At 46.4% G+C, this 19,156-nt stretch overlaps 1 protein-coding gene and 1 long non-coding RNA gene across 2 annotated transcripts in view; both read right to left on the minus strand.

The window, feature by feature from the left end:
* Positions 1 to 12,147, minus strand: part of LOC126143831 (uncharacterized) — a 33,349-nt gene extending 21,202 nt beyond the window's left edge. The window contains exon 1 of the long non-coding RNA XR_007529755.1: positions 12,045 to 12,147. This is a non-coding gene — a long non-coding RNA (uncharacterized LOC126143831). The remainder of the gene's footprint in view (positions 1 to 12,044) is intronic.
* A 5,606-nt stretch (positions 12,148 to 17,753) lies between these two features.
* Positions 17,754 to 19,156, minus strand: part of LOC126150929 (uncharacterized) — a 66,696-nt gene continuing 65,293 nt past the window's right edge. Inside the window, exon 6 of the mRNA XM_049915908.1 lies at positions 17,754 to 17,762. Coding sequence (XP_049771865.1) covers positions 17,754 to 17,762 — 9 coding nt within the window. The remainder of the gene's footprint in view (positions 17,763 to 19,156) is intronic.

Here is a 19,156-nt window from a genome sequence, read left to right on the forward strand (position 1 = left end):
GTTTGAGTCGTAACACGACGTCCTGTGGTTTCATGAAAAGGATTATTCAACATGGTGGCGTTGCTGTCAGGTTTCCTCCTAGCCCTAATCCGTAGGTAGCGGTCATCCACTGCAATAGTAGCCCTTGGGCGGCCTGAGCAAGGCATGTCATCGACAGTTCCTGACTCTCTGTATCTCCTCCATGTCCGAACAACATCGCTTTGGTTTACTCCCAGACTCCTGGACACTTCCCTGGTTGAGAGCCCTTCCTGGGTCAAAGTAACAGTGGTTACGCGATCCAATCGCGATATTGACAGTCCAGGCATGGTTGAACTACAGACAACAGGAGCCGTGTACCTCCTTCCTGGCGGAATGACTGGAACTGATCGGCTGTCAGGCCCCTTCAGTCTAATAGGCGCTGCTCATGCATGGTTGTTTACATTTTTGGGCGGGTTTAGTGACATCTCTGAACAGTCAAAGGCACTGTGTCTGTGATACAATATCCACAGTCAACGTGTAGCTTCCCGAGTTCTGGGAACCAGGGTGATGCAAAACTTTTTTGATGTGTGTGTTTAATCGTAGTGACTGTGTCAAGCAGCAGACCACTAATACTGTATTGGAACGTCACAAAATTGATTTTCCTCCTCATCTACATTATCTTACATTTTTATACACTTAAAACAACTCGTAATTCATCAAACGTATCTATGTCGTACTGTACAGTCACTCAACGATGACATTTATCCGCGTGCTACAGTGTCATCAGCAAACAGTTGCAGGTTGTTTCTCACCCGACAGATCGTTTATGTGTACGGAGAACCGGAGCGGTCCTGTCACGCTTCCGTGGGGCGCTCCTGACAATGGCCTCGTCTGTGGTGAATACTCACCATTCGGGACAACGTACTAGGTTACAGTACATAAAACGGCACTAACGTATCAGTGAATCTTATCCGTATGCTCGGACCTTCTGCAGTGGGGCAAACGCTTTCCAAGAATCTGGGCGTGCTGCCCTTCCTACATGGATCGCAGAATATCGCACTGGAAGAAGGCAAGCTGAGTTTTGCACGAGCGATGATTTATACGTCAATATTGACTTGTGGACAGAATATTCCTGTCTCAAGGAAATTTATTTGATTCAAACTCAGAATATGTTCAGAAATTGTGCAGAAAACCGACCTTAAGAATATCTATCCGTAATGTTACCAGTGTATTCTTTTACTCTTCTTGTATGCTGGAGTGAACTTTGCTTTTTTTCCAGTCGTTTGGGACTTCGCGCACGGTGAGAGATACCCGATAAATGGTGGCTAAGTAAGGGGCCAGTACCAGAGAGTACTGTCTGTAACATCGGATCAGCAGTCCATCAGGACCGGGCGACTTTTTTATTTTCAACTGTTTCAGTTGCTTCACGGCGCTAGGAATGCCTGTTTCTTTGTCCTCCATACAGGAGTCCGTGCAATAGTCAAACGACGGTATGTCTGTACGATTATCAGGTGTGACTGTTTTTTGAAAGGCGACATTTAAGGCTTCACCTTTCTCTTTGTTGCCTGCCGGCGTGGCCAGCGGTTCTAGGCGCTTGAGTCTGGAACCGCGTGACCGCTACGGTCGCAGGTTCGAATCCTGCCTCGGGTATGGATGTGTGTGTCCTTAGGTTAGTTAGGTTTAAGTAGTTCTAAGTTCTAGGGGACTGATGACCGCAGATGTTAAGTCCCATAGTGCTCAAAGCCACGTGAACCATTTTTTTCTCTTTGTTGTGTTCTACTGCCGCACGAGACTAATCGACGAGCGACTGGACAGAAGGAGACTTCGACCAGCTAGGTGCTGTCAGGACTGGGATTTTCTCGAGTTCTCGGCAAGATCTTTCCCTAAACGGATGTCGCTGAATGTTGTTGTACGTTCCACAAAACGATCTCGTGCGCCAGTTTTACTGACTGTTGCCCCTTTTTAACGGGGAGTGTATCGGTCTCTGTTCCGTCAGCATTTTCCGAATTTTGTTATTAAACGGTGCTGGGTCTTTTCCACCCTTCAACCACTTATTAGACATATACTTCTCTAGAGCGCAATTTACAATCTGTTTAAACTTTGGGAATGAATCTTTAGGCCCATTCATTTCAGATCGGAGGCTTGCGCGCACTGTAAAGTAGGGTGAGCAGCGATTACCGAGTGCACAGTGCTGGTGCGAGTGTGGGTGTTGTGGACCACACCTTTCAGCGCACACTGTTAAAGGTGCTTTCTGCAGCAGACGGCCCCAACCCACGCCGAGTCAGCGAAATCACCTTTTTTGTTATTCTAGGTCGACGGTCGTGTGTGGCCATACTGTCACCCAGGCGAACGGCTATTCGAAACATGGGCTGAGCTGCAGTCCAGCTTGGGCTCACGGACTGAACATACTACTAATAAGACAACTGCAAGACGAGTTCAAGGTAGTGTACTTCTGAGAATGAGCGGAGCCTCCAACACGACGTCACTAGAGGCACTTTGCGTTGTGATGCGGACCTGCCCTGCAGACATAACAATACGTTACAGAGCCTCACTTTACTGACTTAAGAGGGACAGGCTCGATAAAGTCACCGAAATTACGGGAACCAACATTATGACCAAAACACAAATGAAACAATGGCGGATTCAAACATGGCAGAGAGAGTGGGACGAGTGTCGCCGAGTGCATCCTTTCTCTCTGGACGGTCACGCGCTGTATCCGGTACACTTAAACCACGTGGGACTAACTGACGATGAAGTATGCGTTTGCGAAGAAACTGGGATACCAGAACATGTCACACTGCTGTGCAACTATACAGAACGACAGTGACAAGCGCCAACCCATATGGAAGGAGGCGTAGACAAGCACAAACAACACAACAAACCACTTGGCAGAACACAAGCACGACCACAGAATCCGAGACCGAGAAGGAACAATAAGTAAACATGATTCAGAAGGCATGAAAACGTAAGGGACCCAAGCCAACAACGCATGACACTGCATGCCACAACACAGTGACAAACAACACAACAATCATAAAACAAATAAGCACCTGCGCCACATACTAAGACTGTGGTAATAAGGTAATGTCGCTTGGGAGGAGAAGGCTCGAAGAACTTTTATTTCGAAGCTCCTCCTCCCCAACGACATACTGCATAGTGTTTTGAAGTATGCTGCACACAGCAGTGATGTATTGTCTTATTGTGTCTAGATAGAAGTATATTCTCTTCTCTCTTCAAAGCTGTTGTCACTGAATTTTATATATCAAATGTATTTTCTGTATAAATTAGATATACAACTAAAAATGTAATGTATTAAGTTATTTAAGGAATAATACATTCACTGTATTCCATGTATGAAACGCTCAATCAGTACTATACGAGTACCAGGTGTATCTAAGGTATCACATAGAATATGACACAAGTACCAACAATGCGACAAACAAACAGCTGCTGAATATCATGTAGTGCCCTGGCTTGCAACACTCCCAGTAATATGCCAATACACATAGACACAGTAAACATACGTAAGCACAAACCATTTCAAATGGGAATAACTCGAGGTTCTACCGAGACCTTCTCATCTGAGATAGGTAGAAATAGGCCATTAATGCTACTTACACTATATTACACATCCATATACAGTGTATCACTTCCCTCTACATACTGCAAATTATTTTCACCACACTCATTGTGTTACATTTTTTTTGTAATATACACTCCTGGAAATTGAAATAAGAACACCGTGAATTCATTGTCCCAGGAAGAGGAAACTTTATTGACACATTCCTGGGGTCAGATACATCACATGATCACACTGACAGAACCACAGGCACATAGACACAGGCAACAGAGCATGCACAATGTCGGCACTAGTACAGTGTATATCCACCTTTCGCAGCAATGCAGGCTGCTATTCTCCCATGGAGATGATCGTAGAGATGCTGGATGTAGTCCTGTGGAACGGCTTGCCATGCCATTTCCACCTGGCGCCTCAGTTGGACCAGCGTTCGTGCTGGACGTGCAGACCGCGTGAGACGACGCTTCATCCAGTCCCAAACATGCTCAATGGGGGACAGATCCGGAGATCTTGCTGGCCAGGGTAGTTGACTTACACCTTCTAGAGCACGTTGCGTGGCACGGGATACGTGCGGACGTGCATTGTCCTGTTGGAACAGCAAGTTCCCTTGCCAGTCTAGGAATGGTAGAACGATGGGTTCGATGACGGTTTGGATGTACCGTGCACTATTCAGTGTCCCCTCGACGATCACCAGTGGTGTACAGCCAGTGTAGGAGATCGCTCCCCACACCATGATGCCGGGTGTTGGCCCTGTGTGCCTCGGTCGTATGCAGTCCTGATTGTGGCGCTCACCTGCACGGCGCCAAACACGCATGCGACCATCATTGGCACCAAGGCAGAAGCGACTCTCATCGCTGAAGACGACACGTCTCCATTCGTCCCTCCATTCACGCCTGTCGCGACACCACTGGAGGCGGGCTGCACGATGTTGGGGCGTGAGCGGAAGACGGCCTAACGATGTGCGGGACCGTAGCCCAGCTTCATGGAGACGGTTGCGAATGGTCCTCGCCGATACCCCAGGAGCAACAGTGTCCCTAATTTGCTGGGAAGTGGCGGTGCGGTCCCCTACGGCACTGCGTAGGATCCTACGGTGTTGGCGTGCATCCGTGCGTCGCTGCGGTCCGGTCCCAGGTCGACGGGCACGTGCACCTTCCGCCGACCACTGGCGACAACATCGATGTACTGTGGAGACCTCACGCCCCACGTGTTTTGCAATTCGGCGGTACGTCCACCCGGCCTCCCGCATGCCCACTATACGCCCTCGCTCAAAGTCCGTCATCTGCACATACGGTTCACGTCCACGCTGTCGCGGCATGCTACCAGTGTTAAAGACTGCGATGGAGCTCCGTATGCCACGGCAAACTGGCTGACACTGACGGCGGCGGTGCACAAATGCTGCGCAGCTAGCGCCATTCGACGGCCAACACTGCGGTTCCTGGTGTGTCCGCTGTGCCGTGCGTGTGATCATTGCTTGTACAGCCCTCTCGCAGTGTCCGGAGCAAGTATGGTGGGTCTGACACACCGGTGTCAATGTGTTCTTTTTTCCATTTCCAGGAGTGTAGAATATAGTTCATTGCTACTTGAATGCATTATTCCTTAAGTAACTTAATTCATTTCTGATACATAAAATTCATTGATTGTACCTTTGAATAGAAAAGATAATATACTTGTGTCTGCACACAATAAGACGGTCAATACATTACTGCTTGTGTGCAGTATACTTTAAACACTATACATGATGTCATTGGGGAGGAGGAGCCTTGGAATAAAAGTTCTTCGAGCCTTCTCCTACAAAGCGACATTACCTTATTACTAAAGTTTTATATGTGATGCCGGTGTTTATCTGTTTTACGATTGTTGTTTTGTTTGTGACTGTGTTGTGGCATGCCGTGTGATGCATTGTTTGTTTTGGTCCCTTACATGCTACTTCCTTCTGAGTCATGTTTACTTAGTGTTCCTTCCTCGGTTTCGGAATCTGTGGTCGTGTTTGTGTCCTCCCATGTGGTTTGTTGTGTTGTTTGTGCTTGTCTACGCCTCGTTCCGTATGGGTTTTGGAGTTTGTATTCTTCGTGCAGAGTGTTTGATACAATATCGGCTACACTATTTATTATGTTCCAGTCTTCGCGATTACGTATTATTCTGGCGATGTCATTGTCGTTCTGTATAGGTATTACTTGTGCTAGCGTGTTGCACAGCAGTGTGACATGTTCTGGTGTCCCAGTTTCTCCGCATACGCATACTTCATCGTTAGTTAGTCCCATACGGTTTAAATGTACCGGATACGTCCCGTGGCCCGGCAGGAAATGGAACATCCCCCAGCTTGGGCCGATATGTTTCAGTTGTAGTCTTTCGTGTACATCAGGAAAGAAAGAGACTCTCTCTGCCATGTTTGAATCCACCACTGTTTCATTTTTGTCTTGTTCATGATGTTAGTTCCTGCAATTTCGTTGACTTTATCGAGTCTGTCCCTCTTAAGCCAGTAAAGTGCAGCTCTATAACGTATTGTTATGTCTATAGGGCAGGTCCCCATCACAACGCAAAGTGCCTCTAGTGACGTCGTGTTGAAGGCTCCGCTCATTCTCAGTACACCTCGTCTTGCAATTGTCTTGTTAGTCTGTATGTTCAGTCTGTGAGGCCAAGCACTTGCGGTGAAGAATGCGATGGATTCAAATATCGCAATGTGGTAGGTCCTTTTCGTCTTAATAGGTAATTTGTACTATGTTGTGTTTAGTCTTGCTAGTTTGTGCATAATTTTTGAGGCTTTGTCAATTGTCAATTTTATGTGACGGTTGAAAGTCTGTTTCTCGTCTAGACGCAGTTCGAGCGTGTACCTTGCTTCCTCTGTATGCTTGTATTGTCTTATTTTAGAATTGGTGGCCTCTGTAGTGTCCCTCTCAGCAGTAAATATACAGTTTTGTTGGGAGCTATTTTTAATTTATTTTCTTTGCAACAGCTGTTAATTTTATGAAGCAGTTGCGTACCTTTTGTCTCTAACGCTGTTTTCGAGTTGACTGGCACCGCTACGAGCAGGTCATCTGCGTAAGCCACCACACCTCTCACCCTGTCATCACTGTCCAGGGTTTTCAGCAAGGGGTCGATTGCGATATCCCAGAATATTGGTCCGAAAATAGAGCCCTGTGGACATCCCTTTGTTATTCTCTTGACAACCTTCCGTGTACCAGCCCTCCATACTAGCCCTCCACTCCGCCACTCTGCCTCTGCAGTAGTCGAGGACGCTATTGTAGAGGGAAACTGATAGTTTCATTTCCCTTAACCTGGCGAAGAGGGACGGCCACCACAAGTTTTCAGAAGTCCCGGCTATGTTGACTAGAATGGCGGCCGCGTATTTGACGCTGATGCTATTTGTATCTGTTAGTGCTTTGTTGACGGCTTCCCTGAAGCCGAATTGATGGGGCGTTAGGCCGAGCAGGCGACTGTGCGATTGTAAACGGTCACACAGGAGCCTTTCCTGTACCTTGTCGAGAGTGTTAAAGAGACAGATCGGTTGGTACGTTTTGGGGTCTGTTGGTCTTTGTCTTGTGATTTCCTGATTATGACCACATTAGCAGCTTTCCGGAGGTTTGGAATCCTGCCTGTTAGTAGTGCCTCGTTGAACATGTTAGTAAGAAAAATTGTGATTTGTGTAACGGTTTGTCTTAATGTTTCTGGAAGTATTTTATCTGGGTCGGGTGCTTTTCGTTTTTAAGCCTGCCAATTGCCGTTGCTACTTCTTCTTGCGTGAATGTGTAAGATGGCAAGAACTATGCCCCTTACATGAAGTCATTAAAGATCACCTAACTCACATGGAGCGAACAGTAGGGCTGAACAAAAATGACTGACAAGGCACAATGCATCTTGTAGAGGGTATAGTATGGACGTATTGAAATAATTAATGTCGGGTGATGGTTTTAAAGTAATTCACACGACATGAAAACTTTGTGGAAACGCGTCAATTTACTGGAGGCTAGTTTATCCCAGGGAAGTACTCAGAATTGACTGTGGCCACCGGGGGAGCAGCTAAGGGAAGCGACAATAGGCAGATTAGGGCAGCTGAAGCTCTGAGAAAGTGGTAACGGGGCGCGGCCTCCAGCAGCCTTAAGATGAGTGACAGCATGGGTGGTTGACCCCGATCCCATGCTGGTGTATCGGGAAGCAGACGGAGAACTTATGCACCTGTTGATAAATGTCCGTCATCCCGTTTTCAGTGAAACATGCAAGAAAGCCGCGCAAAGCTACAGTGGAGCGGTCAACAGAGGTCAAAAAATGTGTGTTCGTGACTATAGCAACTTCACGCTGAATTCACGGTCTGTAGAGTCTGAAGTAAATCAGGTGAAGAGCGACAGAATGAAATACGCCGGCCTCTGATGAGAACGTAGGACCAAGGAATTTGAAGTACTCTCCTGGGAGTCAGAATTCCGGAAAACTTGGTGTTTGTGCAGACGCTAACCTTGATGGGTGGCCTGGGAGGAGCTAAATAGCAGAAGTTGAGAGGAAGGGAAATTTTGTGGGAATTTGTTCACTTCCCAGAGTAGGCATTGGTTGGTGCTGGGAAGCGACGCATAATTAACGCGACTTGCGCAGCAATTGGCGTAAGTGATTTTTCTGGAGGGGAAACCGAGGCAAAGAGCAGACTGTGAGAAGTCTCGGTAGAGGTCTTCCGTTCCCAGCTTGCCTAGAGTGCGGACGTGGCGTTCTATACTCAGCTTGCCTGAGAAAGAGTGAGCATCTCTCCAGTTTAGGACTTAGCAAATGGAACGATTGAGCTTGGAGATAGAAAGTTTTGGTTCAGCTATGTACTGAGCAAGATAACTAGAAGTGAATAGATGAGCCCAGCCTTGCAGCACCACGAGGTCGGCCGATGTCCACAGAACGATGCCGCTCCGCCACGCTGTATTCGGTGATATTGCGCCTGCTCCGGCCACTGATTAATTTCTTGGATCACGTCGGCAAAGTTTCCACGAGGGTTTCATGGGCCGTGTATTGTAGAATTCTTCTCGCACTTCACATTACGCCTGGGTCAGTCTATAGGAATTACTTTTGAGTTATCGCGCTTTACTCCATGGAAACGCAATTTATTACCACTGCCTGATAGGAGAGTCTTGTAATGTGAGGATTGAAGGTCGGGAGTTAAAATAAATTTGTGCTAATCGACTGCATCTGTTTTCAATCAAGTAGTTGAAATCCCAAGTCACTTTCTTAATTAATTTTTATGTTCAAAATTTGCATCTGGTGTTCAATAGCTGAATATAACATCAATGTGCACCCCTTTTTAATTAAAAGTGATCAATTCTGAATAAATTAATGTCGACACTGCCACATCAGTTCAATCAGGAGTCACAGGGCCATGTTACTTTTTTGCGTTATCTGATACTGTGCCAGTTTTGAACTCTCTGTTGATCTGTTAGTCAATTAGTTGGGGTGAACACACGCCAAAACCAGCTAATTGCCGGGTGAGGTGTTACAAATGACATGGTTACACTGTCACTGATGTATGGTTGCCTCATGCTCTCTCTTAGGTCAGAGTGGTGTCACTCGTCTTGTGTAGGGTCATCATCTGGAAGGAGCCTGTTCAGAAGATATTCTGCTGTGCTTCTCCATCCTCTGGTCATGGTGCCATCAGCTTGTTTCAATGTTGTTAGAACTGTCAGTGTCTAAACTCGTTCTGTTTCTATCTTGAATGGTTGTCCCCAGATATCGTTCCATAGCTGGGTTTTTACAAAACTGGCCCAGTAGTCTTGCCTGGTTGTTTTCAGTTGTTTTTGGTATTTCTGTTTAGCGTCACAATACAGATCAAGTCTTACCTATCTTTCAGGAGCTGTCTTTGCTTGTTGGTAGTACTTTATTTTGTCCCGCGAATACTTCCTTAGTCTTGAGAGTTCTGTCGACCACGGTTGTATCTGTCACCACCCAGTTTTTGCGCATGGTATAGCTGCTTCCTGTGTGGGATGGCATCATTTACACTGAAGAGCCAAAGAAACTGGTATAGGCGTGTGTATTCAAATACAGAGATATGTAAACAGGCTGAATAAGGCACTGCAGTCGGCAACGCTATATAACAAAAGTGCCTGGCGCAGTTGTTAGATCGGTTACTGCAGCTACAATGGCAGGTTATCGAAATTAAGGTGAGTCTGAACGTGGTGTTCTAGTCGGCGCACATGCTATCGATCACAGCTTTTCCGAGGTAGCGATGAAGTGGGGATTTTTCCGTACGACCATTGACAAGTGTACCGTGAATATCAGGTATCCGGTAAAATATCAAATCTCCGAAATTGTTGCGGCCGGAAAAAGGTTCTGCAAGAACGGGACCAACGTCGACTGAAGAGAAACGTTCAACGTGACAGAAGAGTAACCCTTCCGCAAATTGCTGCAAATTTCAGTGTTCGACCACCAGCAGGTGTCAGAGTGCGAACCATTCAACGACACATCGTCGATATGGGCTTTCGAAGCCAGAGGCCCACACGTGTACCCTTGATAACTGCACGACACAAAGCCTTACGCCTCGCTGCTGCTCGTCAGCACCGACATTGGACTGCTTATTACTGGAAACATCTTGCCTGCTCGGACGAGTCTCGTTTCAAATTGTATTAAGCGGTTGGACATGTACGGGTATGGAGACAACCTCATGAATCCATGGATGCTGCATGTCGGCAGGGGACTCTTCAAGCTGGTGGAGGCTCTGTAATAGTGTGGGGCGCGTGCAGTTGGAATGATATGGGCCCTAGATACATCTAGATACGACTCTGACAAGTGACACGTATTTAAGCATCCTGTTCAGGACCTGCCTCCATTCATGTCCATTGTGCATTTCGACAGACTTGGGCAATTCCAGCAGGACAATGCAACACCCCACACGTCCAGATTTGCTACAGAGTGGTTTCAGGAACACTGTTCTGAGTTTAACACTTCCGCTCCCCAGACACGAACATCATTGCGCATATCTGGGATGCCTTGCAACGAGCTGTTCAGGAGAGATCTGCACCTCTTACGGATTTATAGACAGCCCTGCAAGATCTCTGGTGTCAGTTCCATCCAGAACTACTTCAGACTTCGTGTTCCGGCACTTCTGATTGCTCACGGGGCTCTACACACTATATGGAGGTGTACTAGTTTCTTTGGCTCTTCAGTGTATATAGCGTATACAGATGGAATGCAAAAATCGAAACCCTGAACATCAAGTTGAGAATGAAGCTCATTAGTGAAATAAAACTTTTTGGATGGCAATTAAACTATATGATCAAAAGGATCCGAACACCTGGCTGAAAATGACTTGCAAGTTCGTGGCGCCTTCCATCGGTAATGCTGGAATTCAATATGGTGTTTGCCCACCTTAGCCTTGATGACAGCTTCCACTCTCGCAGCCATACGCTCAGTTATGGCAGCCCATTCTTAACGGAGTGCTGCACTGAGGAGAGGTATCGATGTCAGTCGGTGAGGCCTGGCACGAAGTCGGCATTCCAAAACATCCCAAAGGTGTTCTATAGGACTCTGGTCAGGAATCTGCACAGGCCGGTCCATTACAGGGATGTTATCGTCGTGTAACCATTCCGCCACAGGCTGTGTATTATGAATGTTTGGTTGATCGTGTTGAAAGATGCAATCGCAATCCCTGAATTGTTCTTAAACAGTGGGAAGCAAGAAGGTGGTTAATACATCAATGTAGGCCTGTGCTGTGATAGTGTCTCACAAAACAAGGGGTGCAAGCCCCCTCCATGAAACACGCGACAATAACACCACTGCCTTCGAATTTTACTGTTGACACTACACACGCTGGCAGATGACGTTCACTGGGCATCCGTCATACCCACACCCCGACATCGGATCACCACATTGTATATCGTGATTCGTCGCTCCACATAACGTTTTTCCACTGTTCAGTCGTCCAAGATTTACGCTCCTTACACCAAGCGAGGCGTCATTTGGCATTTACTGGCGTGGTGTGTGGCTTATGAGCAGCCGCTCGACCATGAACTAGTTTTCTCACCTACCGCCTAACTGTTATAGTACTTGGAGTGGATCCTGATGCAGTTTGGAATTCCTGTGTGATGGTCTCGACAGATGTCTGCCTATTACACATTACGACCGTCTTCAACTGTCGGCAGTCTCTGTCAGTGAACAGACGAGGTCGGGCTACAGGCTTTTGTGCTGTATGTGTCCCTTCACGTTTCGACTTTATTATCAGATCGGAAACAGTGGACCTAGGGATGCTTAGGGGTGTTAAAAACTCGTGTACAGCCGTATGACACAAGTGACACCCAATCAGTTGACCACTTTCGAAGTCCGTGAATTCCGCATAGTGCCCCATTCTACTCTTCCACGATGTCTAATGGCTACCGAGTTCGCTCATATGGAGTACCTGTCAGAAGATGCAGCACAATGCACGTAATATGAGGGACGTATGTTTCTAGGGGTGTCCGGATAGTTTTGATCACACAGTGTCAGTAGCTGTACAGTAGAAGGGAGCATGGGCAGCGACCATTGGGTGTGGCGCCTTGGAGGGGATCAGACATACCTGTGTACGAGCTGCAGCGCCGCCAGCGCCGTGGTGGCGGCCGCGGTCGTCACGGCGGCAGCCATGTTGGCGTTGCTGGCGCTGACTGCGAGCCGCAGCGTGGCGTCGGCGAGGCCGCGCGGCGAGCGCACCAGCAGCCAGTACTCGCCCGCGTCCGGCGGCCGCACGCCGCGCACTTCGAGCGCCGCCCGCCGGCAGCCCTCCGAGCTGCCCTCCTGCCACACACATGTGTCTGCTGCTTCACCACAGTCCCCACACTGTCACCGGTCGCTGACATCGTACACTGGGCTTCCAAATACGACGCAAATGCTGCATACAGACGTCAAATCTTAATTCAGAACTCGAGCTTTCGAAGACGGTCCCGATGTTCTTCGTCAGGAGATCTCTTGATGAAGAAGATGGTGATTACCTTCGAAAGCTCGAGTTTTAACTCAGATTCGATGCAGTATGTACAACAAGATTTTACACTAGGATGCTGCGATGAAAATTTCGATGTCACGTCACGACGTAAGCAGTTTTTCGAACGTTGCTTGTGAACTGATAATGGGGTGGGAGGGGGACAGGAGAGGGTGGCTTTGATAGCAACATATGTACTAGCTAATTTTCGGGTGTTTAGCAGGTGGTAATTAGCATTTACCTGAGAATTAGCTAGATGAGATAGGAGTGGCCTCTTACTTAAGTCCAAGAAAATCGTTACAACATTTAGTACTTCTGAGTGATGAGTGAGTGGCAGGCTCACAGAAGTGTGCACAAATGTACGCTGAAACAAGAAAACACAGTACGCAAAAGAACCAATTGAGACACACTTCACACAATGTAATGTTTCACAAGTTTCATTTTTGATGCCTGGCATTTTTGTTGTGTAGACAGTAAGCTGTGGTCAAATGCAGATTTCTGTGCCTAATGGGGTCAAGTGTATATAATTACTAAATAAGAATCAACACCCGGCTTAAAGAACTCAAGGGCAGTTGGCGTCCAGGCAATTGAATAATTTGGCAGCAGTTAGATTCTCTCAAACTCTAGGTCTTAGACAGACAAGAGGAACGACTAACTTGGACAATTTACGGGTTAAATAAAGCAAACAGACCAAGTCTTCTGGAGCATGAGCTTCATAACACGCACCAGTGCCTATCTGTGAACTTCGACAAGGGCCGGATGATGTCACAGTCCGAAGATTGTGTGGCCAGGTCTACACAGTTTGGCTTGCTGAGTTTGTTTGAATTCGAAAAGTTAGTAGCTGCATTTTTATATTGTCTGAGGAAGTATTACACATTAGGAACAAAACGTAACCACAGCCTAATGCTCGCATACACTGAGATGACAAAAGTCATGGGACTGCGGCTAGTGGTGATTGAAGGAACTCTGACGGCACAACGATACGTCACGGACATCCTGCGTCCACATGCAACAGTACCGTGAAGCCATTTTCCAACAGCACGATTGTAGTCCACACATCCCAAGTGTCCTTACGAACTTTCTGCGTTATTCTGAGGTATTATGGTGGACAAGAAGATCCCCAGATCTGTTCCCGATAGAATCTGTGTGGGAGCAGCTCGGAATCAAGGATGTTAACAATCGCTTGAAATAGTCGCGGGCCAACTAGCCTCAAGAGAGGATACGGTTGATCTATGACATCATTCCCAATCGGATCAGTGTAGACATTGAAGTGGCATCGGGTGCAACGTCGTACTAATAAGTGGACTCATTTCTAAATCTGACTTCATTTTGTAATCAGTGAAACAGCATCACATACATTCTCATCGCGTGAAGTCCGATTCTGATTCCGGCATCCTTTCTGGGTGCTTCACTTTCTTCTCACACAGTGTAACTAAAATCAGAGAGGGTGAAACAGTCCACGTGCTATTTCTAGACGACGCTGTTACAAGCAGTTATTGCTGTTTGTGTGCGATGTAGAGATCTATCCTAAAACATTTTTTGTTTCTGTTGAGGCGTGGTTGAATTTATCACGGAACGTGGAATCGCAGAACAATCGATGTTAGAGTTCCGAAAATCCTAGTGTGTTACACCTGGAGTCTCCACATGTGAAACAAGTGTAACTTTGGGATGTAATCAAGTCTAGTGCATATAAGGAGTTCTATAATAGCGTCGAGTATCGACCATTTCATTTATAAAGCACTGTGGTAAATAAACTGCACAGCCGACCAATGCGGCCGAGCGGTTCTAAGCGCTTCAGTCCGGAACCGCGCTGCTGTTACGGTCGCAGGTTTGAATCCTGCCTCGGGCATAAATGTGTGTGATGTCCTTAGGTTAGTTAGGTTTAAGTATCTCTAAGTATACGGGACTGATGACCTCAGATGTTAAGTCCGACAGTACTTAGAGCCATTACAACCATTTAAACTGCACAGCGCAGTTAAGTAGTTCCGTTTTCGAAATCCAGTATTTGTCTCTCATTTTGACACACAAGTTTAAAATATTGCTCAAAGTTGCATACAACTTTCCTCTGTTACGGTGCGAAAACGTGGGGTACTGCGATTTCACGATCTGGCCCGGCGACGCTTCGAACATGCGAAAAAAAAAGGCCACAGCTCAGACGTTCATGTGAAGTGTAAAGAAGGTTACTGATGTCACATTGGCACCAAATTTCGTCACAATTCAGCCCATGCCACCATGGACGTTTCTACCTATGAAAACGTCGTCACATTTACACACACTTACCCACGTTTCACCCTTTCTATTGAAGCCTCAGTGGCGAAGATCAGAATAGCGACGCCCAGCGCTGAGACACCTTGGAATTCTTACGAGTGTCCGAGGAAAACATTTTAGACACGCCGTCGCTCAGAATGGATACGGAAAGGCTTACCGTATAGCATTAAAGGAATCAATAAAACCACCGTCAACCAACTTCGCAGGTCACGTCGCAGGTATGAACCCAGACCTGTGATGCATTTATTACGAGTAACACGGCAAGAATTGATCAAGAGTGACCACAACATTAGGAGCGACAAACCAGATACACTCCCGGAAATGGAAAAAAGAACACATTGACACCGGTGTGTCAGACCCACCATACTTGCTCCGGACACTGCGAGAGGGCTGTACAAGCAATGATCACACGCACGGTACAGCGGACACACCAGGAACCGCGGTGTTGGCCGTCGAATGGCGCTAGCTGCGCAGCATTTGTGCACCGCCGCCGTCAGTGTCAGCCAGTTTGCCGTGGCATACGGAGCTCCATCGCAGTCTTTAACACTGGTAGCATGCCGCGACAGCGTGGACGTGAACCGTATGTGCAGTTGACGGACTTTGAGCGAGGGCGTATAGTGAGCATGCGGGAGGCCGGGTGGACGTACCGCCGAATTGCTCAACACGTGGGGCGTGAGGTCTCCACAGTACATCGATGTTGTCGCCAGTGGTCGGCGGAAGGTGCACGTGCCCGTCGACCTGGGACCGGACCGCAGCGACGCACGGATGCACGCCAAGACCGTAGGATCCTACGCAGTGCCGTAGGGGACCGCACCGCCACTTCCCAGCAAATTAGGGACACTGTTGCTCCTGGGGTATCGGCGAGGACCATTCGCAACCGTCTCCATGAAGCTGGGCTACGGTCCCACACACCGTTAGGCCGTCTTCCGCTCACGCCCCAACATCGTGCAGCCCGCCTCCAGTGGAGTCGCGACAGGCGTGAATGGAGGGACGAATGGAGACGTGTCGTCTTCAGCGATGAGAGTCGCTTCTGCCTTGGTGCCAATGATGGTCGTATGCGTGTTTGGCGCCGTGCAGGTGAGCGCCACAATCAGGACTGCATACGACCGAGGCACACAGGGCCAACACCCGGCATCATGGTGTGGGGAGCGATCTCCTACACTGGCCGTACACCACTGGTGATCGTCGAGGGGACACTGAATAGTGCACGGTACATCCAAACCGTCATCGAACCCATCGTTCTACCATTCCTAGACCGGCAAGGGAACTTGCTGTTCCAACAGGACAATGCACGTCCGCATGTATCCCGTGCCACCCAACGTGCTCTAGAAGGTGTAAGTCAACTACCCTGGCCAGCAAGATCTCCGGATCTGTCCCCCATTGAGCATGTTTGGGACTGGATGAAGCGTCGTCTCACGCGGTCTGCACGTCCAGCACGAACGCTGGTCCAACTGAGGCGGCAGGTGGAAATGGCATGGCAAGCCGTTCCACAGGACTACATCCAGCATCTCTACGATCGTCTCCATGGGAGAATAGCAGCCTGCATTGCTGCGAAAGGTGGATATACACTGTACTAGTGCCGACATTGTGCATGCTCTGTTGCCTGTGTCTATGTGCCTGTGGTTCTGTCAGTGTGATCATGTGATGTATCTGACCCCAGGAATGTGTCAATAAAGTTTCCCCTTCCTGGGACAATGAATTCACGGTGTTCTTATTTCAATTTCCAGGAGTGTAGAACTGGACGCTCTACTCTGACAGTAACACCACGAGAAAGACAGAAGACGGGAAGCCAGTAAAAATGTTTCACCTGATATAGGCTCCAAGGATCGACTAGTGAGCCCAAGTGCCCTGTGAAAGTCTGGATATTAAAGAGTGTTAAAATTTTATCCTCTGACCTCGGACACAGAAAGAATGAATCTTGAAAGCAGTCAGCCATGGGCCAACACAACACTACGCGACTAACGGGTGGGCTCTGCTGTGGATCACCGCCGGACACCCTGCACACTCGGCCACACGCTGGCGGATTCTAGTGGTGGCCCACCGATATTTCCGACAGCTTCTGGAACAGGTGCAGTCACCGCCTGTGCGTTAGCGGGGGCTGTATCTTTCAGACTGTTGATCACAGTTGCCGGAAGCGGCGATCCAGCCTCATTAGCTGCGAAAAAAGGTGCGGATTTCTGCGACAGGCCCTTTCTCAGGAAGTCTGTAAGTTCTCACTTTTTTAGACGGCAGCAAATTTCAGTTGCTACAAGTATAATGAAGGGGTGGGCCAATGACCTCATCGATAAACTTATACATTTGCGCTATGGAATACCTTGTTTTACATAGTTGACACATGAACATTAGAAGAACAAGACTGTAAAAAATAGGGCGTACAGAGAGATGGTTGAAACATTTTTAGACGTAATTCCAACTGTGGTCCAAAATGCTATAAAATTTTAGATACAGAATTTTAAATAAAGTTTCAGAAATGAAATTCATCATTTGTGTGACTTCGTAGTCTGTAATTGCTTAGTAATTATTGAGTGTATTTTAAATTAGTCTTTGAAACTACGGTAGAAGAAACAACAGGGCCAAACGAGGAAGATCTTAAAAAAGTAAACATCTTTTGTAATGAACTGTTTTTGGGTCTAGAAAGCAAAGCAAATTGTAGACATGTTTCATTACAGACCACTGATTATGTTTTGTTTCTTTAAAACAAAATGCTTTTTGTGACAGACATACGCTTTTTCTTGTCGCTGCAAAGACGGATAGTAATTTCAGGAAAGAGGTCAGAAAGATGTAGGCCTCTTGAAAGAAGGGAAAAAAGAGGAAGTGAACTGCATAAACCAATACTTATGGTGAGTGCCAATAAAAATTGCTTGTTCTATAATCATTATTGTATGATTCATAACTTTTTTGAGTTATTCCGGCCATGCAGCGTTACATATGTCTCGTATGGACATTTTACGTCTAGTAAGCCAACACGCAGCTATATTCCAAGTTTTTTTTTATTATTATATTATGTTTTGGCGATACAAGCTTATTTCGGCTCCATGGTCATTATCAAGCTATCTGCAAGCATACGAAGTTGTTAATGCCTATATCTGTCTGTATTTGTAATTGAAAATATTTGTATATATCTGTAATGGTACTCACTTTCATAACACGTTGTTAACGCTGTCACTGTCTAACGCCTCTTACTGTTGCGTGTCGTAGGTGTAGCGCAGATGAAATTGTATGTAATGTCTCAGCAGTGGAATTTATTGCTTAGCAATATTATTCTATAAGATCTACTTCATATTTTTCGTACGTCTGACAGCTTCAATTGGCAGCTAAGTCAACGATGTTATTTGGTTGCAAAATCGGCTTATTCGTCTCTGGGGTTGTGTGTGGAAGTAGTAAATACTTTGCAGATGTTCGCAAGTGTTGTCTTTGCCTTTCACTTAGTATTATTCGGTCTCGTGTTCTACGATTTTAATACACTTGTGAATATAAGTTTATGTTTTAAGTCGCTTTGTCGTTGTATATATGCGAGTGTGTATGTAGATGTCTATGTCTTCTAAGAAGTTCATTATTAGACCCTTTGGTGTTAGTGCAGAACTTGCATCGCATTTTTGATCTGGTTTACACGGCGGCTTTCTTTTTGCACTTGGTGAAGACATTGGGCGGGTTCATGTCACTGTCTCTGCTGTGTTCTTGGTATCTAATTTTTAAATGTCTGCCTGTTTAGCCTATATAAAATTATTAGCAATTATTACAATTAATTTTATATACGCCTGGGTATGTGTGCGCTGGTAGTTTCATTTTTCCGGATTTTAGTTCTTAGGGTGTATGGAATGCGGTAAGCAAATCTTGCTGTGGTTTTCTTTAGTAACGTGTTAAGTTTATTTGATATATTTCATATATATGTTTGTGGTACTTATCATGTTATTTTCTGTTTTGTTGGTATCTCTCTTGTTAATTTTAGGTCGCTGTAAGAAATTTTGATTTGCTGTATTAATCACAGATTTTGTTGATTATGTTGGGATTGAGGTTGGTTTATTGTGCTGTGTACCTGAGGATCACCATTTGCTTCTGCACTATGGATTGTTGTAATGGTAGATTCATCAGCCTCTTTATCATAGTATAAAAGTATGAATGTTAGTGAGTTTTAGGATGATAGGAATTTGCGTTAACGATGTTATCTGACATGTCTTTTCTGTAGGTTTCGAAGTGAGATGTGCTGTGAATGGTTTTTATTTTTAGGCCCAGGAGGTTGATCATTTTATTATTTTCGCGTTCTATTGTGAATTTCCTGTTGACATGAAGTTCATTTAATGTCCTGTGCATGTACTGGATGTCTGTGTCCGATCTGCCTATTAGTAGCAAGATGTCATCTACATAACAGTAGTAATATTCCGTTTTATGTGCAGGTGTGTGTGTGGGCTAAAATTTTTTTGTACTAATACGTTTAAAAATATATCAGG

The sequence above is a fragment of the Schistocerca cancellata genome, chromosome 2, assembly GCF_023864275.1.
Source record: "Schistocerca cancellata isolate TAMUIC-IGC-003103 chromosome 2, iqSchCanc2.1, whole genome shotgun sequence".
Classification (NCBI taxonomy): domain Eukaryota; kingdom Metazoa; phylum Arthropoda; class Insecta; order Orthoptera; family Acrididae; genus Schistocerca; species Schistocerca cancellata.